This window comes from Coturnix japonica, chromosome 7 (assembly GCF_054131305.1).
Source record: "Coturnix japonica strain WE chromosome 7, WE-NBRP24, whole genome shotgun sequence".
NCBI classification, from domain to species: Eukaryota; Metazoa; Chordata; class Aves; order Galliformes; family Phasianidae; genus Coturnix; species Coturnix japonica.
Genome location: NC_140669.1, coordinates 8,938,984 through 8,956,822, shown reverse-complemented (window position 1 = coordinate 8,956,822; position 17,839 = coordinate 8,938,984). Strand labels below are relative to the sequence as shown.

At 63.7% G+C, this 17,839-nt stretch overlaps 1 protein-coding gene across 9 annotated transcripts in view; it reads left to right on the top strand.

Annotated features, from left to right (window-relative positions):
* Positions 1-17,839, top strand: part of SPEG (striated muscle enriched protein kinase) — a 30,794-nt gene that overhangs the window by 2,285 nt on the left and 10,670 nt on the right. For 2 of the 9 annotated variants that reach the window (XM_085553055.1, XM_085553054.1), the window contains exons 2-18: positions 5,337-5,376; positions 6,541-6,575; positions 6,985-7,074; positions 7,180-7,558; positions 8,550-9,964; positions 10,102-10,245; positions 10,702-10,884; positions 12,353-12,564; positions 12,728-12,816; positions 13,013-13,194; positions 15,081-15,341; positions 16,170-16,328; positions 16,493-16,682; positions 16,784-17,013; positions 17,127-17,246; positions 17,419-17,523; positions 17,594-17,800. In XM_085553055.1, the coding sequence (XP_085409181.1) occupies positions 5,337-5,376; positions 6,541-6,575; positions 6,985-7,074; positions 7,180-7,558; positions 8,550-9,964; positions 10,102-10,245; positions 10,702-10,884; positions 12,353-12,564; positions 12,728-12,816; positions 13,013-13,194; positions 15,081-15,341; positions 16,170-16,328; positions 16,493-16,682; positions 16,784-17,013; positions 17,127-17,246; positions 17,419-17,523; positions 17,594-17,800 (4,041 nt within the window). Of the gene's footprint in view, positions 1-2,501; positions 2,681-5,049; positions 5,377-6,540; positions 6,576-6,984; positions 7,075-7,179; positions 7,559-8,549; positions 9,965-10,101; positions 10,246-10,701; positions 10,885-12,352; positions 12,565-12,727; positions 12,817-13,012; positions 13,195-15,080; positions 15,342-16,169; positions 16,329-16,492; positions 16,683-16,783; positions 17,014-17,126; positions 17,247-17,418; positions 17,524-17,593; positions 17,801-17,839 lie in introns of those variants that run through there. The other 7 variants (XM_015869141.3, XM_015869138.3, XM_085553056.1 and 4 more) reach the window with 7 other exon arrangements.

The window sequence follows — 17,839 nt, the reverse complement described above, 5'->3', positions numbered from 1 at the left end:
GCTCCGCATTCTCCCCTGCTCGCACGAGCCCGATTTAGCTCCTCTAATCCCTTGCCCTGAATCTGTCGCTCCACCCCACTAATGATTTTCTCCTGCTTTTCTCCCAGGTCCCCTGAGTGCGTCAGTGCCTGGCATGGGGAGCAGGGAGTGTGTGTGAGGCCAGGAGGGGCTCCAGGGGTCCCCACCATAGGCTCCTTGCCCGCTAATGCCATATCACTTCTCAGCTGCACCTCCTGCCTTTTTCACCATAAGCCAGCTTAAATCACCTCTTCCAAACCCCACTAATCTCCTGCTAGAGAGCCTGGCCCCCCTCCCTGTGCCAGCAATGAGTGATGCCGAAGCTGCATCTTATTTCAAGGTTGGATTTGTGTGTCTTCAGGGCCCAGCACAGGGTCCTGCTCCTTGCCTCCACCTGCACTCAGCAATCAAAGCACCATGTAACCTTGCCTCTGCAGGACGGGCTGGGTGCAGGGACAGGGAGGTGGATGAAGCAGTCCCTGTGTAATTCTCTCTGCACGGTGCTCCCTGTGTGCTGACCCTGCACAGTGATACATACCCTGCACAGCCCCTTCCCCTTGGTGCAAGTGATGAAGCCTGCCTGCAGCAGAGTGCAGGGCACAGGATGTATCCCGGGGACTCAGCATATTTTGGCACAGCTGTGCATCTCCATGGCAGTGGTCCCAGCACCCCCGTGCCCTCCCTGATCCCCAATTTCCCCACAGCCATAGGGTATGAGGCTATGGCTGGAGGTGCTGATGGCTCCCCACTTGGGACAGCCATGCTGACAGTGTCCCTGGTGGCTCATCACCTCACACCGTTTATCTCGGTGCCTAATTTTAGGCCCTTACTCTGCAGAGCTGTGCCTGTGCCCAGTGCCAGCTGCCCCTTTCTCCAGAGCCCCTGCCAGCCCTCCTGAGCTCTCTGCTTGCTCAACGTCAGACACAGCTCGCAGCCTCCCCTTGCTGTCACCTTCTCTGGGCACTCCCTGGGACTGCCTCAGTTTCCCTGTGCTGCTGTGCCCACCCCAGCCCCTGGTATGCCATGGGGTGGGCGGTGTGCCTGGCTGTGTCTCATCGGAGCCTGGCACAGCTGGAGCATTTCCCCAGGTAGGGCTGTGCATGGGGGCAAAGCCCTTTGGGATCTCCTGGCTCCATCTAACGCCACCTGGGTGCAGGACTCACTCTGAGGCTGTGCTGCTGGTCCCCTTTGGGGTGCTAGGAACAGGCAGGGGAGCAGCATGCAGCTGTCCAGTCAGTCACCTCCACCCCTGCCCTCTCCTGCTGTCGGGGGGTTATTTTTGCTGAGGAATGTGCCATCCCCTCGGATTCTCACAGGCTGTAGGGCTTGTGTTACACACGAGAAGCTGAGACCCGGGCCCGAGTGTGGGTAAATATAGCACAGCTTCTGGGGGCTGTGTGCAGGGCCGCAGCCCCTTCCTCCTCTTGGTGCTGCTCCCCAGCTCCCACTACTGCCTGCTCCCCTCCTGGTGTGTGTCATGCCCTGGTGGCACCAGGAGGGCTCTGCCTTCCCTACACACCCTCTGTGCCCAGTGCTTTAGCAGCAGGGCTGGCACAGCGGGTAGAAAATGTCCCCTCCTGTCCCACTCTGTGCCCAAGCACCCCAGCCAAGGTCACGCTGTGTCCTCGGCCTGCAGTATGCACCGTGTGCTCGAGCATCCTTCTATCAGCAGCAGGGGGATGCTGGGGAGCGGGGCTGGCTGTCCCTGCACAGAGGCTGTTCCGTGAGCAAGTGTCAGTGTGGCATGCAGCACGTGGCAGGGACAGGATTTGTGTGCCAGGGTGCACAGGGGACACCCAGCAAGGAACTTTTCTTTAGGGGTGACACCGGGCTGAGTGGAATATTGGTGTCCCCGGGCTCCAGCAGGAGATCCCCTTTGTGCCAGCTCTGCCACTTGTGTGCTTCGCCTGACGCACAGGGTCTCCACGGAAACCCCACAGCATCCCTTGGATGGTGGGGCTGTCAGCAACGTCGTACGAGCAGCTCCCTTTGTACCCGGTAATTTGCGAGTTATTATGAAGCCGTGACAAGCTCCATGCTGGGAGCCGTGGGCTGGGAGGGGGAGTGCAAAAAAGCAGCCGGAGCTGCCAGGCATCGTGGTGTGCATGTGGCAGTGCCATACAGAACCGGTGCTGAGCGTTGTGCTGCTGTCATCTGCGCTGGGGTGCGCTGAGGACCCCCGGCACTGAGCGGTGCTGAGCGCAAGAGGAGGGAGCAGATCTGCGACTCTGAGCGAGGGGCTCGGAGCGCCGCATCCCGCACGGCCAAAGCCATCAGGAGGGCACAGGGGTGCGGGATGTATGTGCGCATCCCCCATCCCGCGGTGCCCCCGCCACCTGTGCCCTGACCGTCCCCCGCCGCTGTCACTGCGTGCCAGGGCTGGCAGGAGGCGGAGGCGGAGGCAGGCGGAGGAAGGATGGAGGGAGGAGCACTCCAGTGATGCTTCATGCTCACAGCCCCAGCCCTCCCGAGAGCCCAACCTGGCGAGCCCTCGCCTCTTCCTCCGCCCTCCCCGGGAGGATGCTGGGGGCCCCGCCGGGGCGCTGACAGCGGGGACCCCCCCAGTCGCGGGCTGCCGCGCTGCCGGGCCTGAGCGGCGGTGGCCGGGCCGCCGGGGCTCTGCAGAAGCATGAAGAAGATCTGGGTGAAGAAGCGCTTCCAGGTGAGGGCTGCGAGCTGGTGAGCGCACGGGGGAATGGAGGTGGGGCGGAGGGGAGAGTAGCGGGAAGCGGGCGCGCGTCCATCCCGGGTGGGGAGAGGGCGAGTCCGGCTCTGCGCTGATCCCCCCCCGGGCTTATCCCACCGCTAGCCCCGCCCGCAGAGCCGCCGGTTCCTCGCAGCAGAGCCGCGCAGGTGTGCAGCATCGCCTTTGCCAGTACAGCCGCGAGCCCATGGCGGGGGTCCCGTCCCCTCCCTGCCGTCCGGAGCCAGCGGAGGCGGCTGCACGGCTCCCCCCGGCCCCGCCGCCGGTGGTCACGGAGCTGGAGATGAGGCTTTGCATGCGTCATCCCCTCCGCGTCAGGAGCATGCCTGGCACAGCAGAGATCCTCCGCGGGCCTCTCCGCACGCTCTGCCGAGCGAGGAGCAAGGACGTCACCGGGCCTCGGCGGTGGGGGGAGGATGGGGGCATCCTGCCAGGAACCCCCTCGTGGGGATCACAGCGGCACCCCACTGCTACACCCTACGGGGGTGCACAGCCACCCCACCGTCACTTGCTGGGTGTCCCCACAGTCCCCACCCAGGCGTGCAGGATGGGGACGTGGATACCCAGGGATGCTGTGGGGAGATGACAGTCCTGCCCAGGTGCGGGGGCACCCATCTCCCCTGGGGGCAGTACCTGGATGCCTCATCTGCCCTTGGGGATGGCCTGCGTGACAGGGCATGGTCCTGCTGTGCTGGCTGAGCTCGGCACACCACCTGGGCCACCCGCTGCCTCCCTGCTTCCCTTTGGCCCCGCTCCCTGTTGGCCTCACAGTCAGCAATACTACTGCCATGTTGCTTGGCTCCATGTGCCAGGAGAGGGCTGTGCTCCACGGCCCCACTCACCCCATGGCCACAGCTATAGGGATGGATAGCCCCCTGGAAGGACCCTGCATGAGGATGGTGGGTCTATGCAGGTACTGGGGCAACGAGGCAGGGGCAAGTCTCACCCTACCTCGCCATGGGGCAAGGCTGAGGCTGGATGCTCATCCCCACTGGCTTTTCTTCCCTTCTCTGTGAGCTCAGGGTGGGCTCCAGGGGCTCCCCTGCTCTGTTTCCTAGGCTGAAAATGAAACCCCAGGCAGGGTGCATCACTGCTGGCCAAGTTGCCCAGATCTCATCTCACTGGGGTTGGTCCCAAGCTGTTCCTGCCACCTCCTGCCCCCTTTCTGTCCCTCTCTTTGAAAGCAGAGGGTTTATTGCTCGGAGGTGACCCTACATCATGCATGGGGGATGCTGCTTTCTGAGCTGTGGGTGGGTGACATGTCCCAGGGGTCCGGGCTGGGGGTGCTCTGTGGGGCAGAGGCCAGGGGCTCACCTCCCCCCATAGCAGTGGGCCCTGCCCTGCTGGGTGCAGTCACCAGATCTGGTGGGAGTCAATGGCGCCAGTCCCCGGGGAAGCCGTGAGCACACCCGATAATGGCACTCAATTGCATTTTCATTTTTTAATGGGGGAATTATCCGCCGATGGTGCAGTTAATCACTCATCTATCTTTCCCTGGCCTGGAAGGCGGGCTGCCAGCCAGAACCAGCACAGGCAGTCAGGGAGGGGAGGTGAAGCCTGGCTCAACCTGGCTCAGCCTGAATACAAATGTGTTTCATGCATCCACTGCCCTCTGGCCAGCACCTCATGCTGAGAGGGAGCAGTGGGAGCCCCTCTGTGCTGCCCACTGGCACCCTAGGGGCTGCAAAATGAGCCTGCTGCTGTTGTAAAGACAACTAACTGCTGGTTGTGCTTGGCTGGCTGGCTGCCCCTGGGGCTGTCTGTTCCTGGGGACTGTCTGTCATCCATTCCTAAAGGCTGTCTGTCTGTGTGGTTGTCTAGAAGCAGCAGGATGGGCAGGAGGCTCTGGGAGACCCCCACTCACGTTCCTCAATGGGCAGCAAGGGCATAGGCTGCTGTTGTCCCAGGGAGTCACTGCTGCCTGGCTGGGCTGGGAGCAACGTTGGGTGCTGGCAACTCAGCCCTGCTGCCTGTAGACAACATCCCCTGTCCTACCTGCATACATCAGCATGGCAGCCAGGTGGCCCTTGGCAAGCAGATACCCAGCCCTGAGCTACGGTGAAGAGGAGGGCAGGGAGCTGGCAGGGAGCAGCTGGCACCTCTGCCCCACACTGTGATCCTGCTCGCCCAGACGGCGGGGCTCCCACGCCTCTCACCCTGCGGGCTGGTCATCTCATGGCACTTGTGCCAGGTGGCCTCTCTCACAGCTGGCATGGCCACCACCAGGCTGGGGGATGCTGTCCCCATGCTGGGCCCATGCCCATGGCTGAGTCTGGGCCAGTGCCTGGAAGACACTTGGCTGGCTCAGTCCCTGTGCTGGCGCGGGCAGCAGCTTCGAAGGGGCTGTGGAGCATTTGGGCACATGCCCAGATGAAGCTGCTGGCTGCAGGCAGCGGGACTGGGGTACACCGTGCCACCCCTGGGCACAGGAGGGGAGCAGCACCAAGAGATGTGCGTGCATGTGCGCTGGTGGGCATGCGCTGCACGTGCCCACCTACACCCGTGCACGGCTGTGTGCGTGGGGTGTGTGCCTGTAGGTACCCTGGGGGCGTGCAGCTGGGGGTGTGCATCAGACTGTGCTGTGGATAACGCTTTCTTCTCTCTTCCTTTGCAGAAAACCGGCCACTCGCGGCGCTTCGGTCGCTTCACGCATGGTGCGTTGAGTTACCAGGATTTGCCCCTGCCTTCTGGGATGGGGTCTGGCCCCCCTGCAGTACCAGGGAGGGGGCAGTGAGCAGAGGCTGCACAGGGCTGGGCACAGCCCTAAAATGCGTTTAGGGGCTCCTGGTTTGTCCCGTGTGTGTGCCTTTGTCCTCACAGCTCCAGGAGCAGGGGTGCTGCTGGGAGAGCTGGGGACATGGTGGCAGGCAACCTGCTGCAATGGCAGTGATGGGACAGTGAGCAGTGTGCTGGGCTGCACCAGACCAGCCCAGGGAGGCGATAGCGGTGTGGACCCCCATTGGGAGCCCAAGGGCTTTGCCAAAGGGCTCTGCAGTCACAGCTTGTGATGGCTTGCATAATGGTGAGGAAGAAATGGTGACCCTTGGTATCTATGTGGGTTTGCTTTCCTGGGAAGGAACAGTACAGTGGTTCTTCACTGACTTGGCCACAATATACTGGGCGCACAGTGCCCCACAGCCTCATCCTGAGAGCAGCATTGGTGCTCTCCCAGCCAGAACCACATTACGGGACACAGCAGCACCTCTGAACACTTGCTGTAGGGGGGTTCAGGATGCAGAGTGCATAGCAGGCCTGATACAGCATGTGTGCCCCGGGCACACATATCCATGTGTGCCAGCACCTGGGGCACAGGAGGTGAGGGCACAGGGCCCACAGGACAGCTGGAGCAGCAGCAGGTACAGGAGCTGGCTGCTGTGCAGGCAGGATGTGACCATGGTGTGGGGAGGAGGAGATGCCATGTGCTTTACAGGAGGGATGCAGGGAAGGAGAGGCTGAACGTGATGCTGAAGATGACATAGTGACTGTGTTTGTGTAGTGAATTTGTGTAGAGAAGGCTGGGGGTGCCAAACCCATGGCCTCTGCCATACGGAAGGGTAAGGCACCAGGTGCCCACTGTGGGCCCTGAGCCAGGCGATTGGCCAGCCCTAGCCCCATCTTTGGCCTCCCAGGCCAGCACATGGTGCCAGGCTCTCTGAACTGGCACAGCCCACACAGCTGCTGCCCTGGCAGGTCACTGCCTCATGGTAGTGCAGGGACATGCTGGGGACAAAGTCCTCCCCAGTGCCCCACGCGTCTCCGCAGGCCGGGCCGATAACCGGGTGTTGATGTCTCTCTCTCTCTTGCTGCCCCTATGGAAGCGAAGTTTTCCGCTCCTGCAGGAAGCAAAGCTACGGTAGGAAGATGCCCACCTCATGTCAGCCCTGCTCCCAGATGGGACCCTGTGCCCCCAGCGGGTCTCCCTGTCGCAATGCCACACTGTCTCCCTGTCTCCATCACCCAGTTACATCCTCCTTCCCCTGCATTTCCACCGCCACCACCATCTTTTCTCCTGCCTCCATCCCACATAGCATCATCTAATGCCACTCCTGTCCCATGGTCTTTCCAGCCTCAGTCCTGCCTTTCCTGCTGGCAGCCTGTTCCTTCTGTGTCCCCCATATTTCAGTCATCCCTCTCCTACCCTTGCTCTCCCACTGTACAGAATTGCCTGTGCACTGCCCATCTGCTGCTGGAGCCGGTAGGTCTTTGAGAAGCAGTGCCAGCCTGCTCCTCGTGTCCCCTCATCCTCTACTCTTCCCCCACAGACTCGGAGACCGGCGAGGATGAGCCCAGCGACCCCCAGGTGACGCAGCGCAGCGAGCTGCAGGATGAGACGGCCTTCAGCACCCCCACGGGTGAGCTGCGGGGACACAGAGCTGAAGAGGTCCTCTTGGAGCAGCCCACCCATGGGCTGAGCTGGGTGGGATACCACTTGGGGATGCCCACTGCTCTTCTTCCAGGTGGCTCCGACACCCTGGTGGACGCCTCCATGAACACGACGCCAACCTCGGTGCTGGCCCTGTCTCAGGCGGAGGAGCGCTCCAGCTGGTCGGGCAGCCAGCAGACTGTGGTGGAGAAGGAGCCGGATGCCAACTTCCCCGTGCGGGGACCCTACCTCCGCCCTAGTGCCTGGCAGCCGCAGGGAACTCCAAGGCAAGCAAACGCGCCGTCCCCACGTGGCACCGAGGTCCGGCACCTGGGCGTGGAGCCGCTGGTGCGGGCATCACGGGCTAATCTGGTGGGCACAAGCTGGGGGTCGGAGGATAGCCTTTCAGTGGCCAGCGACCCCTACGGCAGCGCCTTCAGCCTGTACCGAGGACGGGCGCTCTCGCTCCATGTGTAAGTAGCAGGGAGAAGTGCGCGGAGGGGACATTGCTGGGGCCATCTCCTCCCCGCAGCCATCTTCTCTCCTCCACCTGGGCTTTCTTTGCCTTCTCCATGCCCGGATGAGGAACGGAGGCTCTGAGCAGTAGGCACCTGGCACCGGTGAGGAGGGAACAGCCCTGGGGTGGGGGGCCTGGAGCAGGGTCCTTATTTGCTATGGCCAGTTAAGGTTTGGGGGTAACCCCATCTGAACTGAACCTCTTCCTGGCCAGCTGTGAGGGCTCTGTATGGTCAGGGACATAGGGGCACAGAGGTGTGACACCCACAGACAAGCTGTCCCCACCACCTAGGTGTGGCAGCGGGGATGAGGGACATACTTGTTCCCCAAGGCCTGCTGACATGCTCAGAGCCCCTGTCCCTCCCCAGCCCCGCAGGCCTTCTCCTTCAACCTCCATCCTCCCCTTTGTGTTTGAGGCTGCTTGTTCCACCAGAACCTCATCTCCACTTTTTGATTTCTGCACTGCACATGCCAAGCCCTGGGCTGTGGGGCCAGGGGGGTGGGTGGGGATTTTGGGGGAGGCAGGGTAGGGGGACATGTTGGCAGCAGCACGTACACTGGGTGATGACTTGTGGCCTTGCAGAAGAGCTCTCTGCACTGCCTGGCATGCTGGAACCCCCCAGGGAGATTGGGCACCCCTCTGTCCCTGTGCCCTCATCTTACCTGCATGGCAGCTCTGGGAAGGGCACTTGCTGAGTGTCCCAGCTTCACCACACTGCTGTCCTACATGGGTGTCCCTGGGCAATGAGACACCAGCAGTAAGACACCACGGGGTCATACCAACAAGCCGGCTCCTGATGGCGTGTGGCTGGACCCCCTCACTGTGGTGCTTTGAGGGTCCTGGGGCTGTCCCCTGCTATGCCCTATTGGGTGGTTGGGTTGGGATCCATGATGTGGCCATAGGTGAGGGCGGGCTCTGACTTGCTCTCCCCCGTTCTCCCCTTGCAGCAGCATCCCCCAGGGGGGGTACCGACGAGACGACCCCCACAGCGGTCCTGTCTCCCCAAAGCCAGGCGCTGAGCCTCCGCACTCACCTGCTGCCCTGCCGCTGACCGCCAAGCCGCCCATCATCCGCTCGCCATCTCCAAGAGCTGGCCTGTGCCCCCCCACGCCCTCCGGAGCCACCTCGCAGCCCTCTGCCCGCCTCCCCTCCGCCTCCTGCACTCCCGTGACCCCCCGCAGGACGTCCTCGGTGCCGGCCGACTATCAGGACATTGTCCCCGAGGAGTACGAGGAGAAGATCAAGAAGCCCAAGTCTCACTCACAGGGCAGCACGCAGGACTCCCGGCCCGCCACCCCCATGAGTGACGCATCGGGCCGCATCTCGGTGCGGGCATCGCCCAAGCTGGTGCGCGCCGGCTCCAGGATCTTTGAGCGGCTGCAGTACTTTGAGGAGCGCCGCGGGAGCCTGGAGCAGGCAGACAGCCCATTCCCCGCACGGCCATGGCTGCCCCTGCGCAAGACACGCTCCTTCGACCAGCCCGGCTGGGAGCGGCGGGTGGGCACGCTGGGGGGCTGGCGGGATGGAGAAGGCAGCGCTGCCAGCCGTCGCCAAGCCTTCCGCCAGAAGGCAGCCTCCTTTGATGAGCGGGGCAAGTTCGCTGGGCGAGTGCAGGACATCGAGCACAAGTTCTCGGAGGAGCTGAGCCGCATCAAGAGGACCGTGTCCAAGCAGCAGCTGCGGCGCTCGCAGGAGCTGGGCAAGGCTGAACCACAGCCACCCGCTGAGCCCCCCACCGCCCGCACCCCGCGCAGCTCAGCCTTGCCACGTAAGGTGCAGCCAGCCAAGGCCTCGGCTCCGGCCGACGGCACGCACGTCATCCAGCACCTGGCTCTATCCAGCGTGGCACTGGTGGGACCCAACGGGGAGCCAGAGCCGGGGGGACAGCGGGCACGGAGAGGCCTGGCACGGGGTGGCATAGTGGAGGAGTCAAGGAAGGCTGTGCAGCAAGATGGTGGTGGGGAAGTGAGGAAGAAGGAGCAGTGGCTGTTGGCACAGACCACCCCACGGGGTCGTGCCGCTGAAAGGACTTCGTGCCCGGATGGAAGTCCTGTGGCTGCAACCAGGGCCCCCGGGGTGGCGAGTGAAGGGCTGGCTGCCAGGCTGGCCGTGCCCCACGGGCTGTACCGCAGGCCGGAGGTGTCTGCGGAGGTGCGGTTCCTGCCTTGGGCAAAGCCGGGCATGGAGCAGGAGGCCCGGCTGGAGAGGAGCTGGGCAGGGCAGCACAGCACAGGGAAGGAGGTGGAAAGAAGGCAGGCGAAAGTGGTGGAGAAGAAAGAGAGCATTCGGACGGCTCAGGAAGGCAGAGGCACGCGGAGCAAGGGGAAGGGGCGCCGGGCCCGGCCCACCTCTCCAGAGCTAGGTAGGAAACAGCTCTTGTCCCAGTCAGGGGGGTACTGTGGTGCTGCCACACCTCACTGCCACCTTGGGATGCCCAGAGTGGCCCAGAACCCTGTGCTCACCCTGCTCATGGCCATGGGGCCATCTCTCCCTATGCAGAGTCCTCTGATGATTCCTACGTCTCGGCGGGTGAAGATCCCCTGGAAGCGCCCATCTTTGAGATCCCCATCCAGGACACAGCGGTGGCTGTGGGATCAGAGGTGCTGCTCAAGTGCATTGTCACAGCCAACCCGCAGCCAGAAGGTGAGTGGTCGCAAGGCATGAGAATGCAATTGGCTCTGGCACTGTCATCCTGCCTGTCCCCGGGCTCTTGGGGCCACCTGAGCTGTGTGGCAGAACTGTGGCTCTGTGCTCCTTGGGGAACAAAGTGCCAGCGTGCGGTGCAAAGGGCAGGGTGCAGGCAGAACCTCTGTGACCCTCCTGTGCTGGGATAGCAGGAGGAGGCACCAGGCAGGAGCAGCTGGCAGAGGCTGGCAACGAGCAAAGCAGCTCTGTTTCCCTCCTCCATCTTCCACTGGAGGGCAGGAGGATGCCAGGAACCATAGAGAGGCCTCTCTCCATCAGGGTCCATGAGGACCTGGGGCTGCTCCTGATGGCAAAGCGGTCCCCAAGCTGGGCAGAGAACTGCGCCGATGCCAGGGGAGAGAGGATTCCCTCTTACCCCGGGATGGTCTGAAGTGACCCTGCCTCTGTCCGCAGTGTCCTGGAGGAAGGACGGGGTGCCGCTGAGGAGCAGCACGGCGCGGCCCATCAAGGCGGAGGGCGAGCGGCACACCTTGCTGGTCAGGAGCGCCCGGGTGGCCGACGCCGGCCTCTACACGGTGACGGCGGCCAACGAGGTGGGAGCCACCTGCTGCAGCGCCATCCTCAGCGTGCGGCCCGGTGAGTGCCGGCGGCCGGGATGCAGGCAGCGGGGGGCGGCGGGAGGGCCGGCGAGGCGACGGGCTGCCTGCCAGCTCTGCTGTCACTGCTAGGAAAGCTGCTTCCTTACCCTACAAGGCTCTGTCTGAACCGAAGCAGCTGACTCGCTGCCGGGTTGTGCCGTGGGGGGAGCGGGGTCAGGCACCGAGCATCCCCAATGAGTTGGCAAGTCCAGTGCCTTGCGGGGCACCCCGGCTGCCCACCGACGCGCAGCCTGCCTTGGGGCCCAGCGTGCCCTCCGCCATCCGGGAATTGCCATCCCACCGCAGCCCCGAGGTGTTCCCATCTCAAGACTTCTCCCTGGGGAGTGCAGAGCCCCGGGGAGCTGCAGGAATCCCGATCCCCCCCCGCCCCGCTGCGCCCCGGGGCGCTGAGCGCGCAGCCAGGCAGCTGCCGCCCCTCGGAGCCGCGCAACCCCGCGGCCGGAAAGGAAGGGGGTCGGCAGCCCCCGGCCCGTCGCTGGGCCCTCCCCCGCTTCAGGCCCAGCCCCGGGGGCCGGCCGGCGGCGCGGGGCCAGGGCGGCGCTCGGCCGGGGAGGGCTCAGCGCTCCGGGCTGGATGTGCGCCCGGAGCCGCCGCATCGGCCCCGGACCCGGCAACGGCAGCGGCGCTCCCGCGGTTCGGTCCCGCTCAGGGAGGGGGCCGCGTCCCCCCCGGTGAGTGCGAGGGGCACCGGAGGGCTGCGGGCGGAGGGGCTGAGGGGAGCCGTGCGGGACCGACGGGCGTCGGGGGTCGGGACCCCCGCAGCTATCCGCCCCGCTGCCGCTTCACGGGGGCAACGAGGGGGCAGGGGGGCCGAGCCGTCGCCGGGCAGCCCGCCCGCTTTCCCGCTTCGGCAGCTCCGTAAGGGGATCCGCAGGCCGGGGGGGTGGTGGGGGGTGACACGGCCGGGCTGGAGTAGGGCCAGCACCCCCACCTCGGGCAGCGCTCTGCCGGCAGCACGCTCGCCCCCGGCCCCGCACACATCTCACCCCCATCCCGGCCCCACGCTCCCCCCACGCCGGACCCGCTGCCCACGCGTGCTCGCCGCGATACCGAGCTCGGACCCCGGGAGCGGCCGTCCGGGCTGCGAGGGAAGCGCAGCTGCCAATGTCACCTTCAGCCTTCTGCCGGCTCGAGGCAGGGGCAGCCATTCCCGGAATCCGGGCGGCTTAAGGATGGGAGCGCGGCCTGCTGCGTAAGAGCCACTTGAGCCCCGCTGTCGCCTTGCGGGATATCGCGTCCCCTTATCGGCCCCGGGGCGTGTTTCGCACCCACCCCCCGCGCAGCCCGGCACCCCTTCGCTGCCGGCTACCGTGCTGCTCCTGGCGGGATGCAGCATAGGGTGGGCATCCCCGGGCATCTCCAGGCACACGATGGTGGGGAGGGGTCCCATAGCCTCCTGCCCGGCTCTGTGTGCTGCCAGCTCCTTACCTACCCTCTCCTGCTAGCCCCCGCCGTGGAGCGGCATGGGAACCTGGCCCCCCCTCTGGGCCAGGTCAGCCCCATCACCTCAGACGAGGAGTACCTGAGCCCACTGGAAGAGTTCCCCGAGTCCGGAACCCCGCAGCACAGACCAGCCATGAAACTGCAGCCCAGAGCGGAGCATGGAGCTGCCCACAGCTCTTCGGAGAGCAGCTTCAAGGCTGCACCCACCTTTGAGGTGAGCTGAGAGCCCCCCCGGGACCTGGCAGAGGAGGAGCTGTGCCCTGTGGTGCTCTAGGGCTGCCCCTGTGATGGGGTACAGGTGGTCCTCGGGGTGGTGTCAGGGACACGCGGTCCCAGGGTGATGGGTGCCAGCTGCTTCCTGACCTCCTCTTCCTCAGGTGGCCCTATTGGACCAGTCGGTGCTGGAGGGACAAGATGTCAGCATGAGTGTCCGCGTCCGTGGAGAGCCCAAGCCCATCATTTACTGGTAAGTCCTGGAGCTCACTGGGTCACAGTAGGGCAGGGAAGGGGGCAGGCATGGGGATGTTCCCATTTGGGGCCTGCCAGCTCAGGGTAGCACCAAGGAGAGGAGCTCTGGTCTTGGTCTTGGTTGAAACTGAGGAGAATGGGGCTTTGTATGGGGCCAGCTGTGACAATGCCTCTCTGCCCATGTCCCTGAGCAGGCTGCGGAACCGGCAGCCCGTGAAGTACGGCCGCCGTCACCATGCAGAGGAGACAGAGGGGGCCCGGGGTCTGTACACACTGCACATCCTGGCAGCTGAGCGCACTGACACCGGCTTCTACACCTGCAAGGCTGTCAACGAGTATGGCACCAAGCAGTGCGAGGCCAAACTGGAGGTCAGAGGTAAAGCTCCCCGAGGGTGTCCCCATGTCCCCATGGGGCTGGCCAGTTCCAGCACCCTGCATGAGCTGTGTGGGGAAGGGGCCGCTGCAGACCCCTTCTCGGTGGTGCTGCTTCTTGCCCTTCCCTGCTGCAGAGCAGGTGGGCGTGAGCCCAGTGCAGGAAGCGCATTGCCTGGTAGGGTGGCAGGGAGGGGACATGGAGTGGTCACACTGCTGCAGAGGCTGGCCCTGCAGAAGGAGGCACGCTGCCCCACTGCCCAGTCCAAATGTGCAGCCCCACAATAGTGGGTCCTGCTGCCCAGCTGTGCCAACATCCCCAGCCTGACCCAGAGGCTGCTGCTCCACCAGAGTAGCTTTACACTATGTCCCCTTGTCCCCATACTGGGGCTGGACGCTGGCCCTGGCTGTGCAGAAAGGGCTCCTGGCCTTGGTGGCCTTGCAGGGGACATGGCCCTCCACCATGCACACAGCTCCTTCCTTCCCTGCCTGCAAGCTGCTCCCAGCTCAGAGCAGCTCCCACAGTACTTGGGTACCTGGGGCTGGGCTGCTCCTCCCCAACCCTGCTGTGGGCTCCAGCATCCTCCTAGGAGCCCTAATATGTGTGTGCAACAGGGGAGTGGCGTGGGACCAAGGGACTTGCAGGAAGGGGATGAGTGATGCTGTCTTTCTCTTGCCCTTTGCTTTGTGTGCCCTGCTCCTCCCAGCCTTCCCTGCTGATGGCTGCCTGAGTCCCTGGGCTGTCCCAATCCCACCCCAGCCTTTGCTGCACTGCTTGTGTCCTGCCAGGCCCCCACTCCCAGCAAAGAGTGGCAGCACAGGAGTGGCCATGGGAGCCAGGCACGCACCCAGCGAATGGATGGGTGTTGGCTGAGGCACCAGTCCCCCTGCCGTGCTCCATGTCTGTGGCACGCAGCGTTGCGTGTTGGCATGTGCGTGTGTGCCGGCCCCGTCTCCGCTGCACTAACCCTTCTGCTTGCTGACTGCGGTTTTTGTCTGTACGCAGGGGGAGTACGATAAGGGGGTTCATCTCTCAGAGCCACGGGGGCTCTTAGTTGGACACCTCTTAGGCAGTGGACCTCACCTTGCATTATTACCTTCTGCTCCATCCGCCGCCTCGTCCTGGATACACTGCGGGGATGCGCGGGCCCTCGACGGCGGGTGTGGGGCACGTGGGGTGGCTGGGCACCGTGTCACCGGGGCCGAGCAGCAGGCGGGGGGCGGTCAGTAGTGCCAGGCACCCCCTCAGCCGGGCTAGGGCGGCTGCCCAATGCTGTCTCATGTCTTGCTCCATCCGTGTGTCTGTGTCTGTGTGTCCTGCTGCTCCTCTCCTCACTGCTCAGGGGAAGGGAGCAGGGAGCTTGGCCCCGTGGCTGCTCAGTGCCAGCTAGGGCCATACGAAAGGGAACATGGTGCAATGGCTTCCACCACAGAGCCTGGGGGATAAGGGACTCGGGGACCCCCATGCTGGGGCTGTGACCCTAGGGTCTGCCTAGTTCCAGCCACAGAAGCAGCCCCGGCTTTGGGTCTCTTCTCCCCAGGGTGGGGGGGCTTGGCGGGATGTGGGCTGCGAGGCCGTGACCCTTTTTGTAGCTCTAATAAAATCTGTTTGGTAAAGCGCTGTGTGGTGTGTTCCTGGCACGGACACTTCCCCTCACCCCCCGTTGCCTTCCCTCTGCCACCCACCCCGGCTCAGCTCCGCTTTCCACATCTCGCCCTCACCTCCTCCCCGCTGCATCCCTTTGCCTGCATCCCGCTCTCTGCCCATCGGGGCCCCTTCCCCGCATGCCCCCACCCTGCACGGCTCCCTCCTCGCCACCCCCCATGATTGCTTTTCAGTTGCTGAGATGCGTCTCTCTTTCTCTCTCTCTCTCCCCCCTTCCCGGGCAGCTCGGCCCGAGTGCCAGTCCCTGGCTGTGGTGGTTCCCCTGCAGGACGTGGTGGTCGGGGCGGGGGAGCTGGCACTCTTTGAGTGCCTGGTGGCTGGCCCGCCAGACATGGATGTGGACTGGCTGTCACGAGGCCGGCTGCTCCAACCCGCCCTGCTCAAATGCAAGATGCATTTTGATGGGCGCAAGTGCAAGCTGCTGCTCACCTCCGTGCATGAGGACGACAGCGGCATCTACACCTGCAAGCTCAGCACGGCCAAGGGTAAGTGGTGGGCATGCAGTCCCTGGGGGTATTGCTTGGGATCCGGCCTTGGTGTGGCTGAGTGCCAGAGGGAGTGGGGGGATAGAGAGCGATTTGTGCCTCCTGCAGCTGGTGCTGCACAACTTCATGGGCTTTAGTGCCACATAAAAGGGCACCAGTCAGTGATCCTGAGCCTGCAGCCCACCCCACTCAGCCCTGTCCAGTAGGCGTGCAGCTCCCAGGCACTGGGAGATGTTTGTGTCATGGCTGTACCATGCATCAGGAACATGCTCCTATCCCCAGGTTCCAGAGCCTATGGGGTCCTGTTACTGACATGTCCCTGCTAGCCCAGCTCAGAGATGGGGGCATTTGGCAGGGGCCAGGGTGGCCTGCCCTCTTTTCCAAAGATGCCACTGGTGTCAGGAACCACTGCACACTCCCAGCTGCCCTGGCCTGTGCCCTCTGCACTTCCCCCTGCACACAACCTATGTCTCTCCTTCACCATAGAGGGACAAGTGTCTCTGTTCCCCTCCTGGGGTGAGTAGACACCCCATCAGTAAGTCCCAGCTTCAACCATCCTCATCTTGAGCTTTGCACTTGCAATCCCAATGGTAACCCCCTGCCCCAGGACAGTGCACCCTCCCACTACACCTAGCAGACAACACCTCTATTGTCTGAGGAGAGGGAAGAGGCACTCAGCCAACAGAGCCCAAGCCCTGTGCCTGGATGCTATGCACATGCACTCTGATCCCCACACCCCCCATGGAGTGACATGCTGTGCCCTGCCCCATGTGTTCAGTTCTGCTTCTGGCCATGAGGGGCTCACCCCCCCCCATGCTCTATTTGCAGATGAGTTGACCTGCAGTGCCCGGCTGACAGTGAAACCCTCTGTGCAGCCGCTCTTCACCCGCAAACTGGAGGATGTGGACGTGGTGGAAGGACGGACGGCACGCTTTGACTGCATGGTCAGCGGGACCCCTGCACCGACGGTCACCTGGAGCCACTTTGGTAACCCCTGTGCCATGGCCTCTATCCTACGGCCCTCATCCCATGGGGTTTGCAGCCCTAAAGGAAACCCAGCCCTGCTCTTGGAGCATCAGAGGCACGGGGCCAGGGACACAGAGGGCTGTGCTGGGGCTGCTGATGCCATCCATACTCATGTCTCCACACAGGCCAGATGGTGCAGGAAGGGGAGAACGTGCGCATCCAGCGGGACGGGGGGCTGCACTCACTGGTCATCGTGCATGTGAGCAGTGAGGATGAGGGGCAGTACATGGTGTCTGCTAGGAACACCCATGGCCACGTGGAGTGCTCTGCCGAGCTCTATGTGGAGGAGCCACGGCCATCCGCTGCCTCCCAGATGTAAGATGGTGTCCCCTACTTGGTGCCCATGAGATCTGCCAGGCAACTCTATGCTGCTGGGGCCAGGCTGGGCACGCTGTGCTCATCATGGGTGCCCACAGCTCCAAGCTGGAGAAGATGCCATCCATCCCAGAGGAACCAGAACAGGCGGAGACCGAGGCAGAGTGCTTCACCATGCCTGACTTCCTGAAGCCACTGCACAACCTGGAGGTGGTGGAGTCCAAGGAGGCGGTGCTGGAATGCCAGGTGGCTGGGATGCCCTACCCATCCATCACCTGGTTTCACAATGGCTCACGCATTGACAGCACCGACGATCGCAAGATGATGCAATGTAGGGTTACCTGCTGCTCTTCCCTTGGCCAGAGCCACCTCCTTCTGGGCACAACACTGCCCAGAAAGGGAGCTCTGCACTGCACTGATGTGCTCTTGCATCCATCCCTGCAGATAAGGACGTGCATCGCTTGGTGTTCAGAGCCGTCAGCCACACGCATGCTGGCGTCTATAAAAGTGTTATTGCCAACAAAGTAGGGAAGGCCACATGCTATGCACACCTCTATGTCACAGGTAAGTAAGCTCACCACCGGGGGCCGCTACTCCTGTGCCCTATATGTGGGACTCAGCATCCCTTTAGCAAGGTGACAGCAGATGGGACCACAGGGCAGTGCAGGTTGCTGGGGAGTTGGTGCTGTCTGGGGACTCCTGGAGGCTCACCCCACTCCCCAACTCTCTCCTGCAGATGTGGTGCCAACCCCCCCGGATGGGCCCCCCACAGTGGCCTCGGTGACTGGCAGAGCCATCACGCTGACGTGGAACAAGCCCAGGTGGCTGGACACGGCCATAGGTGAGGGGCAGGCAGTGGGCATTGCTGTGTACAGTAAAGTGGGCTCTGCATTGACCCTGTCCCCGTGCAGACCCCAGCTCGGTGACCTACGTGGTACAAATGCAAGTGCTGGGCATGACACAGTGGATGGTGTTGGTGTCTGGCCTGCGGGACACTACCTACACAGTGCATGGGCTCACCAAGGGGGCCCAGTACCTCTTCCGTGTCATCACTGCAACCCCCAAGACCAACAGCAAGCCCTCCCCACTGGTGGGGCCTGTGAAGCTCCTGGATCGGGGTGAGTGCACAGCAGGGTGCTGGGCTGAAGGGACAGGAT